The sequence below is a fragment of the Bubalus kerabau genome, chromosome 12 (genome assembly GCF_029407905.1).
Source record: "Bubalus kerabau isolate K-KA32 ecotype Philippines breed swamp buffalo chromosome 12, PCC_UOA_SB_1v2, whole genome shotgun sequence".
Taxonomy (NCBI): Eukaryota; Metazoa; Chordata; class Mammalia; order Artiodactyla; family Bovidae; genus Bubalus; species Bubalus kerabau.
Genome location: NC_073635.1, coordinates 34456111 through 34480586, shown reverse-complemented (window position 1 = coordinate 34480586; position 24476 = coordinate 34456111). Strand labels below are relative to the sequence as shown.

The 24476-nt window shown below is 41.1% G+C and overlaps 1 protein-coding gene across 4 annotated transcripts; it reads right to left on the bottom strand.

Moving 5' to 3' along the window:
* Window positions 1-1165: 1165 nt before the first annotated feature.
* Window positions 1166-21603, bottom strand: MTMR6 (myotubularin related protein 6). Of its 4 annotated transcripts, XM_055542531.1 has the most exons (15): window positions 21464-21603; window positions 17764-17880; window positions 16208-16370; window positions 14634-14791; window positions 14329-14457; window positions 12753-12887; window positions 12007-12120; window positions 10554-10686; window positions 9663-9772; window positions 9132-9257; window positions 6596-6645; window positions 5961-6161; window positions 5447-5578; window positions 5219-5345; window positions 1166-3366 (listed from the first exon to the last, which is right to left on the bottom strand). In XM_055542531.1, exons 1-15 carry the CDS (start codon window positions 21485-21487, stop codon window positions 3106-3108), a joined length of 1980 nt encoding a protein of 659 aa, XP_055398506.1. In that variant the 5' UTR covers window positions 21488-21603; the 3' UTR covers window positions 1166-3105. The 4 variants fall into 4 exon arrangements, with proteins under 4 accessions (XP_055398506.1, XP_055398503.1, XP_055398504.1 ...); XM_055542528.1 differs by lacking the exon at window positions 12007-12120; XM_055542529.1 differs by lacking the exons at window positions 1166-3366; window positions 12007-12120 and adding an exon at window positions 3428-3988.
* Window positions 21604-24476: the final 2873 nt, after the last annotated feature.

Sequence of the window (24476 nt, the reverse complement as noted above, 5' to 3'; positions counted from 1 at the left end):
TCACAGCAGCTTTATTCCTAACTGCCGAAATTTGGAAAGCAACCCAAATGTTCTACAGTAGGTGAATGGATAAATAACCTGTGGCCCATCTAGATGATGGAATATTACTCAGTGCTAAAAAGAAATGAGCTACCAAGCCATGGGGGAAAAAAACACAAAACCTTATATGCACATGACTAAGTGAGCAACTCTGTAACCAACCTGGAAGGTTACGCACTGTATGACTCCTGCTGTATGACATTCTGGAAACGGCGACACTATAGAGAGAGTAAAAAGATGGGTGGTTGCTGAGTGTTGGGGGAGGCGGGGATGAATGGGCGGAGCACAGAGGATTTTTAGGGCAGTGAGACTGCTCTGTGTGACACTATAAAGGTCAATACACACATTTGTCCAAATCCAAAAGATATGACACTGAGATGAACCCTAAGGTAAACTGTAGACTTGGGGTCATTATGATGTGTGTCTCATCAGTCCTAACAAATGTGCCATCTGGCGGGGATGCTGACGATGCAGGAAGCTGTGCACATGTGGGGCACAGGGAATACAGAAGAACTCTGGACTTCCCCTCCAGTTCTGCTGTGAACCTAAAACTGCCCAAAAAAGTAATGGTCTTTAAAAAAAAAAATTGAGGTTAACTACCCCCTGCCCCGTTACCCCGCCAAACAAACTGGAAAAATAAAAAAGGCCTTCCACCCATCTTTAGTGAAGATTCCCCAAGCTACTTCTAGCCTAACCAACCTGCTCAAAACACCATCATATAAAGTCACACTCTTCTGTCAGGCACCTTCTTCTTCCTGATTACATGCAGATTGGCCTCTAGGGAAGACCCTGCCCCTCGAAGGGACACACCCACTGGACACCACCTTCCATCGACGTTGAGAAGGGTGCAGTAAAATATTGATGTGACATCAGAAGTGACAGGATCGAACGGAAAATGCAGTGACATTATCAACTGTATCTGCTGACCCTTTCAGCCCTCTATGCTTATTTTAAGTATTTTGGAAATGATTTCTATATATGTTATTATTTATCAACATTCACTTTTGAAAAGTGAAATGCTCAAACCTTGCACTATGATGAATGTGTTATATGCAGGTCACTTTACCTAAGTGAGGGAAAAAACCCACCACAACTTGATCCCATTTGTTTAAAAAAAAAAAAAAAATTCAATGTAAAACATGAGCATTTAATTACCTTTAAATAACATATGTAATAATGTACATGCTATACACTCCCAAACACACTGAACACAAATCCAATCTTATAAGACATATACACAATCTACTTTTCACCAACACACACCCTGTAGGTCACTTAGGATGTTAATGGATTTCTCAGTCCACACATGAGCACATGAACACATATGTATATGCCTCAAGTTGAAGAAGAAAACAATAAACCAAAGAGCTGAAGATAGAAAGGGTGCTGTGGAAGATCCTAAAACCACAGTCAGCAACTGGAACCAGGTAACAAGGCACAACAGCTTCCCTTCTGTGGTCACAGAGATTAAGTTTCTCATCCCAGGGCTCAAATATGGAAACAGCCTTGGCTAAATCAAAACTATACGTTACAGTGTGTTTCTATTACTGTTTAAAAACAAGTATTTTTCTTATTACATAATGCGTTACAGAAAAGCACTGAAAAGATAGGATTAGATAAGCTCATACAATAAAGCCTGTTTTACCATTTGAAAAAGATATTTATGTTTAAATCAATATAGCAGATGTAGGTGTAATAAAAAACAGCAGAAGGGATCCTATGCAGATTTCCTAGTACCCCTGAATCACAGTTTGTGTCACCCACGTCGAATTTTCCATTTTAAAGCCAGCTGGGTGATACTGTCAATTGAAAGTAATTTTCTTTTATTTTTTCTTTTTCTTCTACTTTAATGATATGTACTAGTACAGAGAATAAACAGTTACCGTAACATGGCAAAATGCCACTCTTCCTAGCATTGAGTTTTTTTGTTAAACATTACCTTTGTGTTAATTTTCCTTTTTTCTCTTCTATGAAAACAGAGAAGAAAAAAATGTGTCACAGAGAAAAACTCATACAACCAAGCAAAATTTGAACTATCTGTACTCCCTTTTTTAAACCCAAAGATTCTTGAGTAAATTGAAAACTTATTCTAGGAAGAACAATTTGTTGAGAGATAAAACAGTTTGCAAATATACATATATGTCCTATTCATTGTTTCTAATAACAATTTAGAGCTTCAGCTTTGTAAACTCAAACAGTTATCCAAGGAATAAGGCCAACCACAAAATAAGAATCAATAGGATGCAGTAATCTGTTCAGAAAAGACGGTCAAATGTAAGCACAAGAAACCAACAATCGAAGCTGTGAATAATAGGTCATGAAATGTAGCACTAAACAAATAGTAACCAGAATTAAACTGCCAGTTTAGTTGTTTTGACTCCGGAAGTGGGACCAGTCACACCTGAGGTTGGCAGTGTCCCTCGACCTTGTCTCCGTAGGGCCTGCAGCTCTTGCGGGTATGAGAGCAACCCTTCACAAGCACAACCAGGCTGATGAAGCAAAACAGAACCAACCACTGCTCTCGGCTATAAAACCTAAGAGTGATGTAATGATTAATGAGTAAACTGAGGTTTTAAGGCTTTCTTAGAAATATTTTTCATGGCACTTCAACAATAAACACCACTAATAGGCAACATTTGCAAACATTCATAGTTACATAATTGAAAGTACATGCCATGTCAATTATTAAGTGAGGGATGGCTTTGTCAGTTGAGTCTTCTAGCAATCAAATTATACTTATGGACAGCTATTCATGTTTGGCTGCAATTAACATGTAAATCATATAGACAGGTCACTTTACTAGTATACTGTACAAACTGCGTCTGGAGTACATTGGCCAATGTATCACCTGCTTCTTACAGAAATGAAAGTCATTCATTCTTTGCTAGAAATGCAATTAAACTGACTTCTCTCACAAGAGTAGCTGTCACCCTGACTTCAACGATTAACCTATTAAACTCTAAGATCATTATCAGGCAAATTCCTCATGTCACGCACACAGACCACCCTCACAATAATCGCACCGCAGGCAGCCAAAAAGCCCTCTCCAAAAAGCCCTCTTCAAGCCTAGCAGGTCATCCTGGCCACGCCATACTCCAGGCTGACCACCGCAGGCTCGGCTTTGGAAAACTCATCTGCGTACTCGCTGTAGCGGTTATCTGCAGGGCTGCTGCCCTCTATAGTTCGAAGAACATCGTTCACAGGCAGCAGAGCCTGCTCCTTGAGACTCAGGGTGGCTTTGAGGGCAGGTGACTCAGGACGGACTGAATTTAACAATTCCTTGCTGAGAATTCCATCTGTTTGCTTATTTTTACGTTGCTTAATTTGCTAGAACAAAGTCAAATTTGAAAGAAATTATCAGCTGCACACCCCACATGTTCAATACATACTAGATAAAAGCTAGAAAAAGATCCTGCTTTTGCAAATGCTCTGTTTATATACAATGCAAAATTAAATCTCAAAAAACTCAAATCTAGCGTAGGTGAGACAAGACTGAGAATCCAAACTGTTCACAGTTTTTGCAATGGAAAGTATATTTGAGAGAAGAGGGTCACTAGACCTTCATATTTGAAAAGCACATACACTTCCTAGAAAGGATAAAAAGAAAGCATTTTATAATGTAAGAAATATGTATGAGACGGTCACCCTGAAATCCCAGCTGTACAATGTGACAAACACACACTCGTTTAGCTGAAGATCTGCTGGCCGGATGAGCTTTGTTTGTGGTGAGCCTGCACTGGTCTGTTACGCGAGCACAACAGGTGCTAGCACACGACAGTTTTTTATTTAACAGATTTCAAAAGAATTCGTTGGCAGAGTTCACACTCCCCAGATCCTCGGACTGATCTCCAGATAACCTTCCTGTGCCACCTAAAACTGGGGCCTCTCCGACAGGTCACTCGCGCGGTCATGGCCTCCTTACCTGAGAGCCGACCAGCAACAGCCCTGCCTGAAAGGCAGACAGGACAGTCTCACTGAGATATAGCAACTGGTTAGGCTTTTTTAAAACATGTACTTACTGATCCTTTTTGGCTACATATAATGGTAAAGAAATGTTTTAGGGTGGGGAAGGATTTCTTAAAAAAGATATTAAAAAAGGTGTAAAACAAAGACTGATGAATTTGACTATATTAAAATTTACAGTATCTATATAAAACACACCATCAAGAAAATGGAAAAAACAAAGACTGGACAAAGCCATTAGTGATATATTTAACTAAATAAAAATTAGTATCTAGTATATAAAGACTTCTTAGAAACTGGTAAGAAAAAGGCAAATACACCAACAGAACAATGAGTACAGGTTTGAACAGGCCATTCGCATGCAGAAAGGGAAAAACCAAATGGCCAACAAAAACATGAAAAGTCATCCAACTTCACCTGTTGTGATAGAAATCCAAAACTGCAAATAACCGAAATGTCTAGTGTAGCTGAACTGACAGACTGTGCCATAGTCATAAAAGAGAATAGCAGGTAGTCGTTACTGAGAAAACAGATGAACTAAAGCTACATGTACCAACATGGACAAGTTTAAGAACAATGCAGAGCCAGGTGAAGCATGAGTGTGACAGCCTTTGTATAGTTTAAAATATGCGGTTCCTGAAGTGGAGTGAAGGGACTGGGCATTCGTGTAGTCTGCTGCCCTTTATAGAAAACTGTTTTCTTCTGTGTTTTTTCAATACATAATAAAAATAATATATTAAGCCAAACAAAAGTTTGCGATAAATTGTTTGTGGATACAAGCATATATAGAGAAAGCATAAAGACATGGGCAGGAGGGACCAACACCAGGCTCAGTGCAGTGAGAGCGGGTGGGAGGACACAGCAGGGGCTCGCAGGCTCTACAAACAGATCAGTAATGCTCCTTTCTTCACAGAGAAACAGGAAAGACCTGAATCAAATACGACAAATGCTAAAATCTCACAAAGCTAGGTGGTGAATATCCTAATATTCATTATATCTCTTTTTTCTACATACTTCAAATATTTCAATATATTTTAAAATTCAGAAAATGCGATTTGAACTAACCTCTTTTCAAGGCAGAGAAGATCTGATTTTGAAGCAACCATAGGTACTGGCGAGATTTCTATATATACTGATTTAGACTGAGAGCACAAATAAGGAAATAAACTAACTTAATATTCCAAATATATCACACAAGATGCTTCAGAATACTTACAGATTCTAAGTCCTTGATATCTTTCTCTAACTGCTTATTCTGCTCATTCATGTTCATAATTATATTAAATACAGACTGCCTAGGATGCAATGTTCGATCAAACTGGTGGTACATGTTTCTCCAAAACCTTTATGACAAAAACAGACAAAAAAATAGAAAAAATTTTTTCAACAAATTGTGTCTGAGAAAAATTGAGTATAATTAAGTATTTCAATAATGCCACCTTACTTAAAATTGAAAGACACTGTATTTGGCTCCAGAACTGCCGATTTCTGAGACTGGGAACTGTAGAGAGGATTGAGGTACTTCTTCTGGTCGTCCAGAAGAAATGGCCACAGGGAATACGTCTTCTCCTTTAACCTGATGTGATGAGAAAAACATGAAGACCTTTCCCAGAGATGCTGATACTCTCCTGTAAAGCAGGTAATCATTTCCCACATAGACTTAGTTTCCCCTTTTTCTTTTTGTCACAGTTTAACAAATTCACAAATTCACCTCTGAATTTTTCACACTTAGGTTATACATACTTGTCTGCACAGACACCACACTTCAAAACAAATTTTTAACTATTAGCTGAGAACATGAGGGGTGCTCAGAGCTTACTCAGCTGCAGAAATACAGACAGCAAAATATTCATGTTAAGACCCAGTTCTATATCATATTGTCAAGATTAAGTTCAACTACAAGTTAGACTTCAGCTAAATAGGAAAAAAAAAAAGCCCATTTCAATCAACTGTCTTACTTGAGTTCTTCTCTTTCCTTCTGACAATTCCCAATAAAGTTTCCAAACTGGCATGAATGGATATGTTCATGGATCTGAAGAAGAAACGCTTCATTGAACTCGAAGGCTTGTGGAAACTGTTCGGTCAAATGCCACACACACTCCAAGAACTGAGTAAACACCGGCGAGACTTCCTTTGGGTCACCATCCAAATGGCCACACCTAACCCCCGAGAAAGTACAAGCTTTTGAAAATGCCACTGGAAGAGGTCAATTGTTTGGGTACTGTTAAATTTAAATACATATCCCCCCATCCAGAAAAAAAAGTCCTAAAACATTGTTATATTGACATTAAAAAAAAAAAACGAAATCTGTCATGTTTCTATTGAAAGAATTTATGAGTTTTTCAACCAGTTTTAAAGGATCTATTACATTCTAACCACTACAATCCAGACAAAAAGGAAGGTAATTAAACTGCCATAAGAATTAATTAAAGTATGAGACTTGAAAAAAAAAATGACAGAAAAAAAATTAAATCAGTTTTCATACAAAAACCCACACCACTCTCATTTCCCATCATGAAGAACCAGAACATTCTGGTCATCTAAACTAGTTCTATTAATTTTACAAAATAACTGAACGTACATTGTGACTTACCTCTCTGAAAACTTATGTCCAAAGGAGATCCAATCTTTTTCTATTAAAACCTTAATGAGAAAAAGTAAAATCCATTTTACAACACCCTTCAATTCCTTTTTTGTTTAGAATGGATTTAATCCTGTTATCTTAAAAATGCATTATTTTTTAAACTTATGGTGGCAAATAAAACTGTTTAAATTATAGGCAAAACCCAGCAAGAACCTGAGTTACAGGTTGGCCTAACAGAAAATGAAAATCATTTATAAAAGGAAGTATAGTGGTCTTGTGACTTAAGTTTATTTTTTTTCAGTTGCGTTTAAATACTATATTTTAAGTGGAAAGCATATTATAAAACACTATTGCATTTTGTATGAGTGATGATGATATACATACAGAAAAAGGTTAGGAAAATGCAAACCAGGAGGTTACCAGTGGTTACTGGGTGGTAGACAGGGGTGGATGGTTTAAATCTTTTGGCTTACTGTACATCATTTCCATAATATTGATACTTTAAAAAAAGAAAAAATAATGGTAAAGAAACCAACGAAAACTTTATATTCAAATTCAAATGTTGATATCTAACCTCTTGAATGAACTCTGTATGTTTTCTCTATTACAACTCTACTAAAATAATAGGCTTCCAATTATTTTCAGTCTAATCTCAACAATATTATCTTTGTAGTTTTTAACACACTTTCTAATTTCATTATATAATCACCAAGTACATCCTTTTCGATGTCAAAGTTGTCACTTTCAGCTCCTCTGACTTCGTCCTGAATCTCTCCAAGAGGCTACAGCACTCGAGGGTAAGGTGCAGACCCTGACGTCACAGTGCCCGGGCTCAGATCCCAGCTTCCCTACACTCACACCCGCAACTCCCAGCACCTGTTCTTCCGCCTGCAGCCCTGGACTTTACCGTGGGCTCCCTGCTGCCCTTTGACACACCCACCTCTGAAACTTAACTCAGTACCCTTCTCACTAAACTCACTCCCCTGCTGTCCAAGTGAAGAGCAGAATGGCACAATCCATCCTGCAACTGAGCCCTGAGGCTGCACACCATCCTAGAGGAGGACTCTTCTCTGGCACCACCTCCAGTCCCGGAACAGCTCTTACTCTGCTGTCTGGACCTCCCCGGAGGTGGACCTGGCACCCCCCCCCACTTCCATCCGTCTGTGTGGGACTGCCTTAGCTCTGCCCTCTTTTCTCCCTAAGCCATCCTAACAGCTTCCAACAAGTCTAGCCTCCATCCCCACCCCTCTGCATTCAAGACATCAAACCATTTTTTAAAAAACAGTTCTGAACACGTTACTCTTCCTGCATTTAACAGCTCTCACCACCCAGGGAGGGTGAAGTCCAGATGCCACACTTTTCTTCCTCAGGCCTGCAACCCACTCTGCTCTCCTGCACCCGGCCCACCCCTCGCACAGCCTGCAGGCCCCTGCAGGAGCCACACTTTAGTTCTCACTGGTCCTCACTGGGAGGTTCTCACACAGTCGCTGGTCACTGCTTGAGTTCATCTGGACATCAAGACAATGAAAGTGAAACACGGCCAAGGAAACATCTTGTCTCACACACTGGAGGCAGGTGGAACTGCACTTTATCAGCAGCACTTCCACTTGGCCTGTCCCCGATTCAGTATGTTGGCACCACAAATACAATGATTCTGAAAGGGGTCTGAGGGTGTCCAACCTTCCCCTGCTAAGCTGGCACTGTGTGGAGTGATTCTAAACCAAGGAAAACTGTTCACCAGCTCTTCATTTGTATACCTGCCCTGAGTTAAGATGCAAAGTTTGAAACACGAGTTAATCTGATCATATGTTAAAAAGGCAAACAAAACTCAGGAGCCAGGACTTTAGGGCCACAAAACAAAATCTGTCCAACTAGAAACTGTCTCTTCAGATTTAAAACAAGCTTCCTAATGTGTACCTGGGCTTCCCTAGTGGCTTAGAAGGTAAAGAATCTGCCTGCAATGCAGGAGACATGAGTTCGATCCCTGGGTCGGGAAGATCCCCTGGAGAAGGGAATGGCAACTCACTCCAGTATTCTTGCCTGGAGAATCCCGTGGACAGAGAAGCCTGGAGGGCTACAGTTCATGAGGTTGCAGTCAGACAAGGCTGAGCAACTAACACTTAACACTTAATGTATACCTACCACTGAGAAATGAAGGTGTGTTAAATACAAAGTTTCCTCTGGAATATAATTTATAAGGACTCTTATCTATGTCTTGTCTTACTACGTTAGTTACATTGTTAGATTAAAAACCAGGGAGAAATGCTGAATAGTTCTATTGCAATACTTTGCAGGGGAAAAAAAAGTTTAAAACTTTTTGTCAAAGAGATGGCACAAGTGGAAATTTATCTAGCCCAGGGTTTCTCAGCCTCAGCACCGCAGACATTGGGCCAGGTACCCCTCTGTTGAAGGGTTGTCCTGTGCGTTACAGGACATTACCAGCTGGTCCTCCACCAGCTGGAGCCCAGGTATACCCTGCTCTTTAGACGTAAAGATCAAAATGACTCCTGCTTGTCTCCGCTGGCCTGGCCAAGCAAGCCCTTACCATGAACCCTCTGATCGTCCTGTAGTAGGGATCCAGCAGGAGAGAGCCCAGGGAGCAGACCTGTGAGGTCCTGTCCCAGCCGTCAGAGCAGTGCACCAGCACGCTCGCACTCTCAGCCGCGATTGCCTGAAAAGACAGACCACACACTTCCATTCTACCAGGACACATTTTACGTAAGTCAGTAAGTTCTACTTACTCAAAAACCAGATTAGCAGGTATGCATTACGAAGAAGCGCTAGGGCTGCAGTGACAATGCTGTCAGAGCGCATTCTCCAAAACACAAGACCAAACACAAAACAAACAAACACCACAGACAGCATGTCATTTCAAAGTGCTGCGGATTTTCTTTTGAAGTGCCTACATTAACTGCTATATGATATTTTTAAAGCTCCAATTAAAGTAAATCTCACTACAGAGATAGAATGTAGTAACAGCGATCTGACTGTGATGGATACGAGCATCCCACAGAATGAACCCGTTCCTTCCCAACCACGGAAAGACCATGATTGAATGTGAGTGATGAAGCATTACTTTGGCTAAGAAGATTGCAGCGTCCATCACAGCTTTGATGTGACGAAGCCATCCTGAGCTCTCCAGACCAGAGTAGAAATCGTTGACGGAAAGCCCTTTGGTACCGTTGACTGCAAGGGGAGAGACAGTCCAGTTAGGGATGCAAGGGGAGAGACAGTCCAGTTAGGAAGGAGCCTGAGTCCCCACTTCTATTCAAGAGCCCCTCCAGGGAGCCAGCTGGAGAAGAAGACAAAACAAACAGGCTAGACTCTTTACACATGGAGACATGCTATTAAAAGCTCATTAATGGACTTTTGAGTACATTTTTCTGTCATTCCTTGTGCTTTGAAAAGAAAAAAAATGTTCCAATGTCCCTTTTAAAAAATCTGCAACACAAGTGTTTAATTAAAAATAGTCTGATATTTTAGTTTTTTAAATTCCATATCAGGACTGGAAAGATAGCTTAATATTTAAACAGAATACTGTTATATATTAAATCCTCATGGTACTGACTGATGAAAATATCTAAACAATAGCAATTTTTTGTAAAACCATTAGAATTATACTGCCCAATAAATATAGTAGCCACTACTGAAATATCACTATTAAACACTTGAAATGTGAGTATTCCAAACTAAGATGTGTTGCAAGTATAAAAGACACCCTAGCCAATTTCTAGGTCTTAAAGAGTTTGAAAAAACCAAAACATATTATTACTAATTTTTTATACTGATTACATGTTAGTATAATGTTTTTAATATATTGTTATTAAAATTTATTTCAATTGTTCTTTTTACACGTCTGAATGTAACTACTAGAAAATTTTTAAGCATGTAACTTTAAATTTTATACTGTGACAAGCGTTATGTTTCTGTTGAATAAAGCTGCCTAGAAGGCATGCAATAATCGTACCTTCCAATAATTTCTGAAGGCTGGACCGCATGACATGGATATTTTCAATTCCAACAAACTGAAATCTAATATTAGAATAGTTGTCTTCGTTTTCATAACCTTTTCCAGCTGCTCTGTTGGCCATTGCATTCAGCTAAAATTTTAAATTTTAGAAATTTAGAGACAAATTGCCTTTCTCTTTTAACTTAATTTACCAAATATCATGAAAACACTAAATAAACCACCTTTTAGCCAGCAGAGTTTAAAGGAAGTCATCAAACTGAATGTGCTACCATTTTTTAATAATTGAAAAGTATCATCTATATTATTCAAAATACAGAGGATCCTATAAAGTAACAACATGCTTGCTACATAAGGATCAGATAAGAAATTCCCCACGCATAATTCATGAAACTGATTCACATGTGTATTTAGCCAGTCTTCCATATGTTTGTAGTATTTCAAAATTTATAAAAGAATTATATCCCATCTAAACCCTACACGATTCAGTGTTGAGCAGAGCTGTTAGAGAATGAACTTTCAGACTCACTTCAGAATAAGCCTGGAGCACCTGATCACTCAGAAAGCCACAGGGACCCTGAAGCACAGCTGAAACATAGGTCAGGTCACTTGGGATCAGATTACACAGTACACCCCACAGTATGCAATGAGACAGCCTGATACAGCTCCAAGAACTGGGCCCCAAACAACCTGATTTCTAGGGAGAAAAGACCGCCTATGGGCCATGGTCTTAGGTTATTAGATCAAATGCTCTCAGAAGTTAATATCTGGCATGTTTAATTCTTTCAGACTGGGATTTCCTGTGGTATGTTATGACATTTGTCAACAGTCTTAAGGAGCTGGATGAAACAGAACTGGAAGAGAAAGCTGCTTTTCTTGCAGTGGACAGGGGCTCAGATTGGTGAGAAGTACAGTTACACTGTCTACTGACTCACTGGTCATTTGGGAGCTATGATAACTAAGGCAAGACTTAGGTATTTAAAAAATGCTTCCACATTAGTCCTACTCGGGTTTAACTAGGAAAACACACCAATCAAATACAGATATACATTTTTTGTGTAGTCATCAATTATATAAGAGATATTAGGGCCTGAGAAACAAATCACCCTCAGACCTCATGTTCAGAAAGACTTAAATTACAGTCATCCTTTATATCTAATATTACCTAAAAATAGTGCTATGCAATTAACCCACTCAAATTATACTAGGAAGTAAACCAAAATTTTTCTTACAAGGGATAACACCAACACTCTTGACTCCTAAGAAAGTCTCTTTTTGTTAAACAAAGATTATCAAACTAGCAATCTCTAACTTTTAATAATTTACACAAATTACTCTTTTCTTCTTTTTCTCCATTATCTTTTGTAAAACTGCATAATGATGAGAATTACTTCTAAAACAGCTACGATTCCTTTCAACAAAGCTGCCTAAAATTGTGTTTTGTATCGCTCACTCTCTTTTTCTCATCGCTTTCTCTTATTTTCTCATCATTCCAGATTTTTGAAGAAATCCTCACTATAATTCTGCCAATGTCCTTTTGTGTAGCCCACCAGCTCTGCACACGATGCTACAATAAAAATTAAAAGTAATGTTAGCTATTACTGTTGAGGATTTGAATTATTTTAGTTTCAGGATCCTACATGAATTTGTTTTACTGCATTGACAAAAGGAAAAAGGGATTCGGACATTTGTCCCAAAGATAAAAATTTATCCTGACATGATAGATACCTAACAGAACAACTGTTTATTGTTCACTAGTTCACTAGTTCAGTTCTCCAGTTCAATGTTTCTTAAGTTAGCTCACTATCTATTTTCCTTATTTTCTTGAATATTCCATATTAAGGAATGTCATTTTAACAAAGTGTTTTGCCAATTAAAAATTCAATGAAAAGAAAAGTAGTGAGAATTTCTAATTTTCACAACATACTTCACAATAACGTAATGCTGATACACCACCTAGAGCTCCCAATATAAAATTCAGCTTTCCTAAACTTGTACATGTATCAGAAGACATAAAAAATCACAACCTGGGTTACCAGGAACTGGGTCTCCTAAGTTGGTATCCTGTAAAAGATTGACTTCCTTAGCCTCAGTTCATTTAAAACTAGGATTCAGCATGTTCAACATGGACACAGCGCCTGGCTCCCACTAACTGCATCAGCAGAGACAGTGAACTGCCAGGCTGTACTGGACACATACTCTGGGTCTGGTGTCCATGACGTACATGTAGCGGTTGGCTGGGTTGGCCTTGCTGATGGCCTGAAGTAAGTGTTCATCTTCGAGGCACCGGGCACTGAACCCAGACAGTGGCTGACTACAGCGACAAATGGCAGCCTAGTTACAGAAAGAGAAAGCAGGTTATCCAGAGAAGTCTAAAATACATCCTAAAAACATGCTTAAAAGAAAGAACCCACAATTAAAATCAAATGTGCAATCTCTTTAAAAGCTGACAGGACGATTAGATTTCCTGATGACTCAGATGGTAAAGAATCTGCCCGCAATGCAGGGACCTAGGTTCGATCCGTGGGTTGGGAAGATCCCCTTGAGACAGAAACGGCAGCCCACTTCAGTGTTCTTGCCTGGAGAAGTCCACAGACAGAGGAGCCTGGGTTGCAAAGAGTCGGGCATGCCTGAGCGATTATTACTTTCACTTGCAACTTGCAAATCCTATTTGTATCCAATACTTTCCAATATGTTGACATTTACCTAAGTTTTCTCAATAGTCTCTTCTACTAAGAAACCTGAATACCTCCTTACTCAAGAGTTTGATGGAAAAAAAAGAAAAACAAACTCTCTGGTCCTAAGAAGTAACAACTGTTTGATTCCCTATCAGGTAACCTAACCAGATACCTGCATTCTGTGCTCTGGGTTACAAGATTCTTTTAAGTTCAAGTAACTGATTTAGTTAATAAATGTAGAACAGAATGTTTAAAAATAGCAACATTTGAACTTTTACTTTCCAAAGTCATTCTGATATCTAATTAGAAATCACTGATGTTTATATATAAAGAGACTTACAAGAAAAATAAGTTTCAATTCAAATTTGGTTAAAATACAGTCAATCTAAGAGGGCAAAAATATCTATAATAAGCCATGTGTGTTGGATTATTTACTGTTGTTTAAAGTCTTAAAAAAGATTTCTAAGATTTAGACCCATATACTTTTTCTCCAACCTCATTCTTATTAACTCCAACTTGACCCTACCCAAACATTACAATTATAGTATCATGAAGGAAAAAAGTACACGTAAATTCACATTCACACAGTTTAAACTCACACACAAAATAAAACCATGGATATATAAGAAAATAGTAGAAGAAAACAAGGATTGCCTGAGGATACAGACCTATTTTCTGTATTTGTTAACCTGGGCACTGAATATATATTTTCAGCCCTGTTTTCCCATTTAAAAAATGTACACAAACATGGGTGTGTCAAACAAAGGCTATAATGAGAGTGATAAAAGCCCTATGACTTTTCTGTGAAAAGCTGATGAGGAACTTCTGTTTAAAGTTTTACTTTTTACCTCGTGCTCCCTTCTAAAACCCAACTAAACTTCTAATAAAGGGGAGAGGAGGAAGACGACAAGTATGAAAGTTTCCGTATTTCAGGATAATTTTGTTTCAAAATTTCAGAAACGTGATCAAGGCCAGGTCAGCACTTCTCTGTCAGCAGCACGGCTGGTGGCCTCTCAGTGTAGAGATGGGCGTCCTTTTGGACACCTAGACCTGCAGAGGACTCGCACCCCACTAGCAAGCTCAGAGCAGCTCCTTACCTCCTTACTCTGGTGGTAGTAGGAGAGAACAGGAAACCTCCCCTTGCTCCGGAACTTGGAACTACCAACAATTATTGGTTTGCTTGCTATTCGGGGCACATACAGTTCTCTGGGATAAGTTTCACAAATCTGTAAAAATCAAACAAAACACAACGATTCTACTCACAGTTCTAGAACCAGGTTAAAAATCACCTTTAAAAACCTCTAAAACTCACTAAACGCAAGAACAATAAAAGTTACTGCTGTGACGGTCTCCGACTCCAGTACCTTGCATTCTGAGTACCTCTGGAGAGGGAGATGGGTACCTTGTACTCTCGATTGGCGTCAGACAGCTGCCAGTTGGAATTGGGCACTCCCATCCTCTTGTACTCCTCGGTGAGGTCAATGAGCTCCCACCCCCGCAGTCTTTCGGCATCGTTTTGTTTGGGATTATAAGAGAATGCGTAGAGATCTTCATATTTTGCTACAGTATACAAAACACATGAATGTTAAGAGGCAACTTCTAGGACTTAGGACGCTACAAATGAGAGTAATTTTTCAGTTTTATCTCTCTATTTAAAAAATCTTCAAAGAGACGGCTAACATCTGAACATACAACTTAACACCTCAGTTCTTTGAAATGGATGATTATACCTAAAGGCACACATATTGATCTGAGATTCAGTTTATAAAATCAACAAGAGCTAGTAAACAATACACACACATTAAATACTACACTGCAATATTTCCTTTTTCTAAAAGTAAAATTTTAAAGATACAAGGAGACATCCCCCAAATGAGATGTGAACTGGAAGCCCAGTGTGCACTTAGTGGAAAGCTAGAGGTGGCATACAGAACCGGAGGCTGCACACACCCCACCAGGGGACAGTGTGGACCCAAACCAGCAAAGGCTGTGGAGAGCTCTAGAGACCACCTACTCCTGAACAAGGCCAAGCCCCAAAGTCACAGGGCCATTCCTGGTGCAAGACAGGCTGCCCTGGGGACACTGGGATCAATGGCATAGGCTTCCAGGGCTGGGAGAGGGGAGTGAGCATGGACCTGCTCCCAGACCACTGCCACCCAGGTGTTCCACACAAAGGAACATTCAGGAATCGGCGTGCTTCACCTCTAGGAGAGAGCATGATTCCAGCATGTCCTGGAAGGAAGCCTGCAGACCCCAGGGGCATAAGCAGTGATGTGATTCCTCCTTAGGGTATGTCACACGCTCACTGCCACCTCTGCTAAAGCAGAGGTCATGCCCTCAGGCTCCACTCCCATGGATTAAATGTACTAACCCCACTGCTATCAGAGGAGGCTGACTGCCCTTAACTTAATTAGGAATCAATTTCCAAGTCATTTCTCTCGGTTGTGAGATACCCACTTTAAAAAAAAAAAATCTGTGCTTCAGGTGATCAACAGACTTTTAAAACATCCACATAAATCTATGGTTTTTCAGGGGTTTTAAATGTTTCGCTCTTTCCTTATTATCACCCCTTCTTTGGGCTCCCCTGGTGGCCCAGTGGTAAAGAATCTGCCTGCCAATGTAGGAGACCCAGGTGTGATCCCTAGGTCGGGAATATCCTCTGGATGAGGGCATGGCAACTCGCTCCATTATTCTTGCCTGGAGAATCCCGTGGACAGAGGAACCTGGCGAACTACAGTCCATGAAGTCACAAAGAGTCAGGCCCGAATGAGTGATTGAACAACAACAATACCTTCTTTGGAAACCAGTCTTATAATTTAGAAGTTTCTAACTATTTATAGGACAAATTTTTTGGAATAGAGTGCACATGACCTTAAGAGTAACTTAAAGTGCAAAATAACAATAATGAGATACTGAAAAGCAGCTTAGAGAATCCACGTCAATTGAGAAGTAAGCTTTGGTCCTGAAGAACAGCACCTTGCTTTGACAGCTGCAACAGAGAGTTGTAAATATCGTGGCAGTCTCTCTCTCTGGGAACGATGAAGTGCACGGTCCGGAAGTTCTTGCACTGGATCACCAGGGGGCACCCAGAAGTCGTCAGAGCGAGCTTCTCCACTGAGGCAATATGGTGGTGCAGTATCTACAGCATAAGAAAACATTCGCTCATCATCAAACTACAGCTTTTAAACGACCAAATGCCCACGCCAGAAACATGTCTGATACCTCCCCACCCCTGCACCCGTTCCACACACAATCACAGCTTGAGAACAGGACCTCAGAAACATCTTTGCACCCTGCACCCTCCTCTCCATCTCCACTGTCGTGGCCCTAGGTGCAATGTCCCCACTGTTCCACCTGAGCTACTGCAAAGAGCCTCCGCAGGCTCTCTCCATAGCCACTCTTGACCTTCTCTAAGCCATCATCTACAAGGCAGAGGAGTGACCATTGAAAAGCAATTAAACAGTTGACACATGACATAGCAATGACACTCCTGGGCACATACCCAGACAAAACTACAATTCGAAAAGATACACGCACTTTATGTTCACAACAGCAGTATTCACCATAGCCTCGACATGGAAACAGCCTAAATGCCCACTGACAGATGAGTGGATAAAGACATGCATATATGCAAGGGAATACTCCTCAGCCATAAAAAAGAACAAAATAATGCCATTTGTAGCAACACGGATAGACCTAAAGACTATCATACTAAGCCAAAAACAGAAAGGCAAATACCATATGCTATTTACATGTGGAATCTAAAATACGATAAAAATCAACATATCTACAAAACAAAAAAAGGCTCACAGACATAGAAAACAAACTTGTGTTTGCCAAGGGGGCAGAGGGGTAGGGGTGGAAAGGAGTGGGAGTTTGGAATTAGCAGATGCAAACTATTACATATAGGATGGATAAACAAGGTCCCACTATACAGCACGGGCAACTATATTCAATATCCTGTAACAAATCACAATGGAAAAGAATATACATATGTATGTAAACATAAAGCTGAGTCACTGTGCCGGATGACAGAAAAAAACAAAACACTGTAAATCAACAATACTTCAATACAGTAGTAAATTAAAAAAAAAAAAGGCAATTATAAAAAAACTAGACTTGTTGCCATCTAGTCATGCTATTCCCCATTCCCCTAGCCTCGCTTCAAGTCCCCCCGCATCCCTAAGTTCTGGTGATAACAGCCGACTTTCGGCTCCTCAGGACGCATCAAGCTCCTTCACACAATGCTGCGCTGCCCCAAACTACTGGGATGAGGCAGCTCTAACTCTTCACCTGGGAACTTTGCGGTTTCTGGCCTTCGCTTACAATTCACCACTGAGAAAGACTGCCACTCACTCCAGTGACACCACTGCTTTATTTAAAAAGGAGGGCAAATGTAATCACATGACTGTGAAATTTCCTCAGTTAAGACAGCCAGCCAACAGGAGCATTTTTTGCACATGTTCAGAGAAAACATGGTGCGAGTCCATCACTATAAGTACAGTGACGAGCGCAGCACAGGCCCTCCTCACCCAGGTTTCTTTCTGATGAGCATCTATGAACAGCAGATGCGTGGCTGTGAGATACAGAGTTCCTGTTAACGACTTGTTGCTGGTACTGAACCGGTCAAGTAACTTCACTTGCTCAACCTGAAAAAGAGAAAGTGTTATTTCTCATTACAAAGTCATATAAATTCTTTTTCTTTTTATCTCAGTACTTAAATGTACAGTTTCAAACTGCTTCCTCCTTTTGTTCAAAAAGATGAGATTACTTAAGGTTGAAAGTTAAATTTTACATATATTGGGTAATATATAAGCCACCAACAACATTGGTATTACTTACAGCAACAAATACAGCCTGTAGAGAAAAACTCTGTAAGAAATTTAACATAAATACGAAAAGGAATCAGGGAGGAGGGGTGTGGTATCAATAAACATAATCATTTTTCATATCCAAGAGTCAATGTATTTTGTACGTTGGCAAGTCAAGAAATAAATAACGTTATTATCCAGGGTTAGGAAAGTAAACTACGACTGCTCAGGACCACTTTTTCTTAAATAAAAATCTAACTTTATTATACCACACACTTCTCATCAAAATATAAACATGTTTAAAACAATGGAATCAACTACTGTTGACTCCTCCTTAACTGTGTGAGGCTCGGCTGAAAAAGGACACTCTGGTCAGTCAACAGTGATACCTGGATATAAAAGCTCATCTGTCTTATTTCCTGCAGCAATTAAAGCAAAGTGCTCTAAAGAAAAGAGAACTAATGCATATACATGGAAATAAAGGTTATTATAAAGTATCAATGCTACTCAAGCAAATTATCTGTCTTTAGTAATAACCTTTGCACATGCATTTACAAAAAAAATGGGGGCACGTAGCAAGCTAAGAAGAAAGCATCACTTTTGAAATAACTCAATTCGAGCCTCAATGGGATCAGATTTTCAAGGGATATTCCATTCTTTAGCCAGCTCTAGGAAGTGGTCTTTCATACACAGAGCACCAAGGAAAATCCTCTCATTCCACTTTGTAACGTTCCATTCACGACAAGCAGCACAACATCATTTGGCATAAACATATGATGTCAGCCAAAGCACTGGGGCCTGGCGGCGGGGAAAGAGGATGCATAAAAAAGGACCGTCTCTGCACAGCTCCCTTTGTTTCCTGGCAAGACTCTCATTAGGGGAAGTTAGAGCTCAAAGTAAGAGACAGCTGCTGAGCTGCTCATAAATACAGCCTGGAAATGCACTTTCAGAAATGCAAATTCAGACTTGACATCTTTATTGACACTATACAGTTAGTAAGCCAAATGTGACCACAACAGGATAATATATCTGATCCGAAATTTTAGAACTATAAAGCCATCTAATTAGTAGTCAGGTAAAATACTTTATCTGATACATCTCTGGTTAGTAAGCAATAATTTTTAAAATGACTAAAACAGCACAAAGGCAATACTATTTCTTTATTTACTTATGTCAAGAAGAAGTTTGGGGAAGAAAAAGCTCTTAGAATTATTAAGATTTCTGAATTAACACATTTGAACAAACAGACTGAAAGCAGAGAGGCAATGGAAAAGCCACTGTGTAGTTTGTGGGTGAGACAGCTTTGAGGTAAATCCTGGCTCTACCTCTCACAGGCTAACTGGGAAGGTCGCTTAAACTCTTGAAGCTGACTTCCTCCTCATCCCTAAATGGAGATAACGTCCCCAAGGGCAGGGGTAAAAGATCAGTGATGATTTTGTATAAATTAATATATTTGGGAATTGTAAATATTGTGAAATCACATTGTAGAGTTGGCTATTCTGACATACCCTTGCTCAATAACAGGTAATTATCACTTCTCAAATACAGCCAGTCTGAACAACACAGAACAAATCACTAGCTATACAGTTACTACTGACAGTCAATTCTTGATCGCGACTAAACTACACAGGTCAAAACAGCTAAATAAACTGAAAGCAATTCATTTTTAGTTTTCCAATACTTACAGTTACTTTTGCAGCAAATTAACTGTCCAGGTGAAGGCTATGTGTAATAGAAACAAAAGGTTGGAAACAAAAAATACAAACAAAAATCTTTTAGGAATAAGCTATAATTTAGGAGGCTATCCAGTTCACCAAGCAACTCTCAGAAGGTCTGTCCAGCTCACTGCCGTGGGCCCGACACGTAACAGTACCTAGAAGTACCTGTTTAACTGCAGTTCACTCACAGGCACTTAAGAGAGCAGGAGTGGTCTAAAGCTAGAAAAATAACGCAAAGAAATAAAGGAGCACACTTGAAAAGTAATGTTTATAAGAAATTAGTCAGAAATCTTTTAGTTTTTTTAAAAAATTCATAAAAAGACCTTACTAAACCACCAGTATGGGTCCACTGTGAAAAGGTAAGACAAAATTAAAAAATTAAAGTCCATCAACTGGTAGTTATGAAAGTCATGGGCAAGAAGCTTAAGAGCATGAGGGCTGCTACAACCATAGAAATAGAAACAAAGATATATAGTCATCATAAATTTCAAGTGAAAAGATTTAAAATAAGCCAAGGGATCCTAAACACTTTCTAACATTCTGTCCCCTCTAACCAATCCTGAGGAGTAGGGTTTGCTCTGATTGCTTCAATTCAGTTCACTCTTTACTATTTTTTCATTGTGTGCTCCACACTTTGGCCAGCAGGATGAAAGATGCAATGAAGAGGTGCAACTGGGCACAGAAGGAAGTCATGGTGCACACAGCTACTACCTAACACACACCTGGAACCTGGAAACCAGGACAAGACCCTGGTCTGAGGGTACGCTAGTCCTCTTCTCAACCTCTGCACCCTCTACGACTTTGCCTCTTTACTTAGGCACCCTTGTATCTTCAAACTTTAAGTGGCAGTAACTTGAATTCCAGAGTTACTTTACCTTTCCTCTCTTAAACATACAAAGAGAAATTTTTTTCCAATGGGATTACTTTTTAGCATCTTTAATTTTATTAGATAGAGCATGTGCCATGTTTTTCTTTCTTCTTTTTTTTTTTTTTTTTAAAAAGCTTTAATATAAATCCGCCTTAGGAAGGTTTGAGAAACATTTTAATGATATCCATCTCAGATTCTCCCTGGGATAGATGAAGAAGACGGATGTCTGCTCTTTTCCCTACAGGAGCTGTAACTTGAGGATGGGCCACAAGTGACTGATGGCTTCAAACCCGGAGGGAGAGTCAAGGCTCACAGGAGGTCCTTGTCCTGATTTTGTTAAAGGCTCCGGGTGGGCCATTCAATGCTTCTGATCTCGATTTGTTTTCCCCTCCCCCGCCCTAAATTGAAGATGAACTTCATTGCCGACGGTCAAGCAAGCCGCCGATATTCTGATGTCACTCCCTTCCGTTTTCTCAGCTGTCCCAGGATCACAACCCTAGTGAGTGCCCTTCACACACAACACTGAAGCGAGGGGTTTCGTGAGCTCAGCTGCAGAGCTTTTCCCTCAGACACGTTAAGACGTGGGGTCACACTCCCCTTCTCCGGACCTCGTCTGTGCACCTGACTGGACTCTAGAGACCCTCGAGGGTGAAGCGGCGCCGGAAACCGCCAGCCCCGGGAAAGTGAGGTGGAGCAGGTGATCGAGGGGAGGCCGCTGGCCCCTCGGGACTGACGGCAGGCCCCCGGCGCCCAACGCCTGACGGAAAACCCGCCCAGGCCGCCCGGCCCGCTGGGCCCTACGCCGCTCAGCCGCGCCCAGCCGCCGTGCACCCACCTTGGTCGTACGGATGTGTTCCATCCCGACGAGGTGTCCACCTGCCGCCGCCGCCGCACGGTGAACCGGAGGACCCCCGAGCCGGCGCGCACCCCCGGCGGCCCGCCGCACCCGCCGCGCATGCGCCGCCCACCCGCCGTCTCCTGGAAACACTTCCGCAAACCCCGGAGCGCCGAAAGGGCGCGGCGCGGCGCGCAGAGCGGCAGCGGACTGGCCCGGGCCCTCGGCGGGACGCACGGCGCCCCCTGCCTGTGCAGGCTCTCCGATCCCCGGGAAAGCGTGGTCCTCTCCATGGCGACTGGCCTGCACTTCTACCCCGTGGACCAGGTCGTGGGGACCGGCCGTGCAGAGCATTCGGTGGGTGAGGGAGAGACGGGGAGTCCCTGGAGCCCCTTTACCCTATCAGGGGACAGCACCAATTCTCGATACTTCCGCTTTTGTCTGCGCTGCAGTTCTTTCACGAGAATCTCAGTTCAGTTCAGTCGCTCAGTCGTGTCCGACTCTTTGCGACCCCGTGGACTGCAGCACTCCAGGCTTCCCTGTCCATCACCAACCCCCGGAGTTTACTCAAACTCATGTCCATTGAGTCGATGATGCCATCCAACCGTCTCATCTCATCTCGTCCCCTTCTCCTCCGCCTTCAATCTTTCCCAGCATCAGGGTCTTTACAAATGAGTCAGCTCTTCGCATCAGGTGGCCAAAGTATTGGAGTTTCAGCTTCAGCATCAGTCCTTCCAATGAATATTCAGGACTGATCTCCTTTAGGATGGACTGGTTGGATCTCCTTGAACTCCAAGTGACTCTCAAGAGTCTTCTCCAACACCACAGTTCAAAAGCATCAATTCTTTGGCGCTCAGCTTTCTCTGTAGCCCAACTCTCACATCCACACATGAATACTGGAAAAACCATAGCTTTGACTAGACGGACCTTTGCTGGCAAAGTAATGTCTCTGTTTTTCAATATACTGTCTAGGTTTGTCATAGCTTTTCTTCCAAGGACCAAGCATCTTTTAATTTCATGGCTACAGTCACCATCTACAGTGATTTTGGAGCCCCCCAAAATAAATCTCTCACTGTTTCCATTTTTTCCCCATCTATTCGCTGTGAAGTGATGGGACTGGATACCATGATCTTAGTTTTCTGAATGTTGAGTTTTAAGCCAGCTTTTTCACGCTCGTCTTTCACTTTCATCAAGACGCTCTTCAGTTCTTTGCTTTCTGCCATAAGGATGGTGTCATCTGCATATCTGATGTTATTGATATTTCTCCTGGCAATCTTGACTCCAGCTTGTGCTTCACCCAACCTGGCATTTTGCATGTTGTCCTCTGCATATAAGTTAAATAAGCAGGATGACAACATACAGCCTTGATGTACTCCTTTCCCGATTTGGAAGCAGTCTGTTGTTCCATGTCCAGTTCTAATTGTTGCTTCTTGACCTGCATATAGGTTTCTCAGGAGGCAGGTAAGCTGGTCTGGTATTCCCACCTCTTTAAGAATTTTCCACAGTTTGTTGTGACCCACACAGTCAAAGGCTTTGGCGTAGTCAATAAAGCAGAAGTAGATGTTCAGCTCAGGTCAGTTCAGTCGCTCAGTCGTGTCCGACTCTTTGTGACCCCATGAATTGCAGCACGCCAGGCCTCCCTGTCCATCACCAACTCCTGGAGTTCACTCAGACTCACATCCATCGAGTCAGTGATGCCATCTAGCCATCTCATCCTCTGTCGGCCCCTTCTTCTCCTGCCCCCAATCCCTCCCAGCATCAGAGTCTTTTCCAATGAGTCAACTCTTCGCATAAGGTGGCCAAAGTACTGGAGTTTCAGCTTTAGCATCATTCCTTCCAAAGAAATCCCAGGGCTGATCTCCTTCAGAATGGACTGGTTGGATCTCCTTGCAGTCCAAGGGACTCTCAAGAGTCTTCTCCAACACCACAGTTCAAAAGCATCAATTCTTTGGCACTCAGCTTTCTTCACAGTCCAACTCTCACATCCATACATGACTACTGGAAAAACCATAGCCTTGACTAGACGGACCTTTGTTGGCAAAGTAATGTCTCTGCTTTTGAATATGCTGTCTAGGTTGGTCATAACTTTCCTTCCAAGGAGTAAGCGTCTTTTAATTTCATGGCTGCAGTCACCATCTACAGTGATTTTGGAGCCCAGAAAAATAAAGTCTGACACTGTTTCCATTGTTTCCCCATCTATTTCCCATGAAGTGATGGGACCGAATGCCATGATCTTTGTTTTCTGAATGTTGAGCTTTAAGCCAACTTTTTCACTCTCCACTTTCACTTTCATCAAGAGGGTTTTGAGTTCCTCTTCACTTTCTGCCATAAGGGTGGTGTCATCTGCATATCTGAGGTTATTGATATTTCTCCCAGCAATCTTGATTCCAGCTTGTGTTTCTTCCAGTCCAGCGTTCCTCATGATGTTCTCTGCATAGAAGTTAAATAAGCAGGGTGACAATATACAGCCTTGCCGTACTCCTTTTCCTATTTGGAACCAGTCTGTTGTTCCATGTCCAGTTCTAACTGTTGCTTCCTGACCTGCATACAGATTTCTCAAGAGGCAGGTCATGTGGTCTGGTGTTCCCATCTCTTTCAGAATTTTCCACAGTTTATTGTGATCCACACAGTCAAAGGCTTTGGCATAGTCAATAAAGCAGAAATAGATGTTTTTCTGGAACTCTCTTGCTTTTTCCATGATTCAGCAGATGTTGGCAATTTGATCTCTGGTTCCTCTGCCTTTTCTAAAACCAGCTTGAACATCAGGAAGTTCACGGTTCACATATTGCTGAAGTAGATGAGTCTAGGTTAAGGAAATAATCAGATGTATTTTATATAGTCTTGTCTGAATCCAGCACAATCTCCAGTATTATGGGATTGCGATGTAAAGCGTGGTATCTCTATAGTTTAATATCATCATCTCTTAAAAATTATGTGATGAGTCCAAGCAAGTAAAAACCTTTCTCTGTATTATTTTCCCCCAAGGTTTTATCATTTTCTCCATTTCACATCC

What these genes read in the sequence shown, in the direction of transcription:
- MTMR6 (XM_055542531.1), bottom strand. Translation starts at nt 21,487, where the DNA reads ATGGAACACATCCGTACGACCAAG. An exon ending in ACGCCAATCGAGAGTACAAG is followed by an intron (nt 14,458 to 14,633) that starts GTACCCATCTCC and finishes TGATTTTTACAG; the next exon opens with ATTTGTGAAACTTATCCCAG. An exon ending in AAAGCGATGAGAAAAAGAGA is followed by an intron (nt 10,687 to 12,006) that starts GTGAGCGATACA and finishes TTAAAATTTTAG; the next exon opens with CTGAATGCAATGGCCAACAG.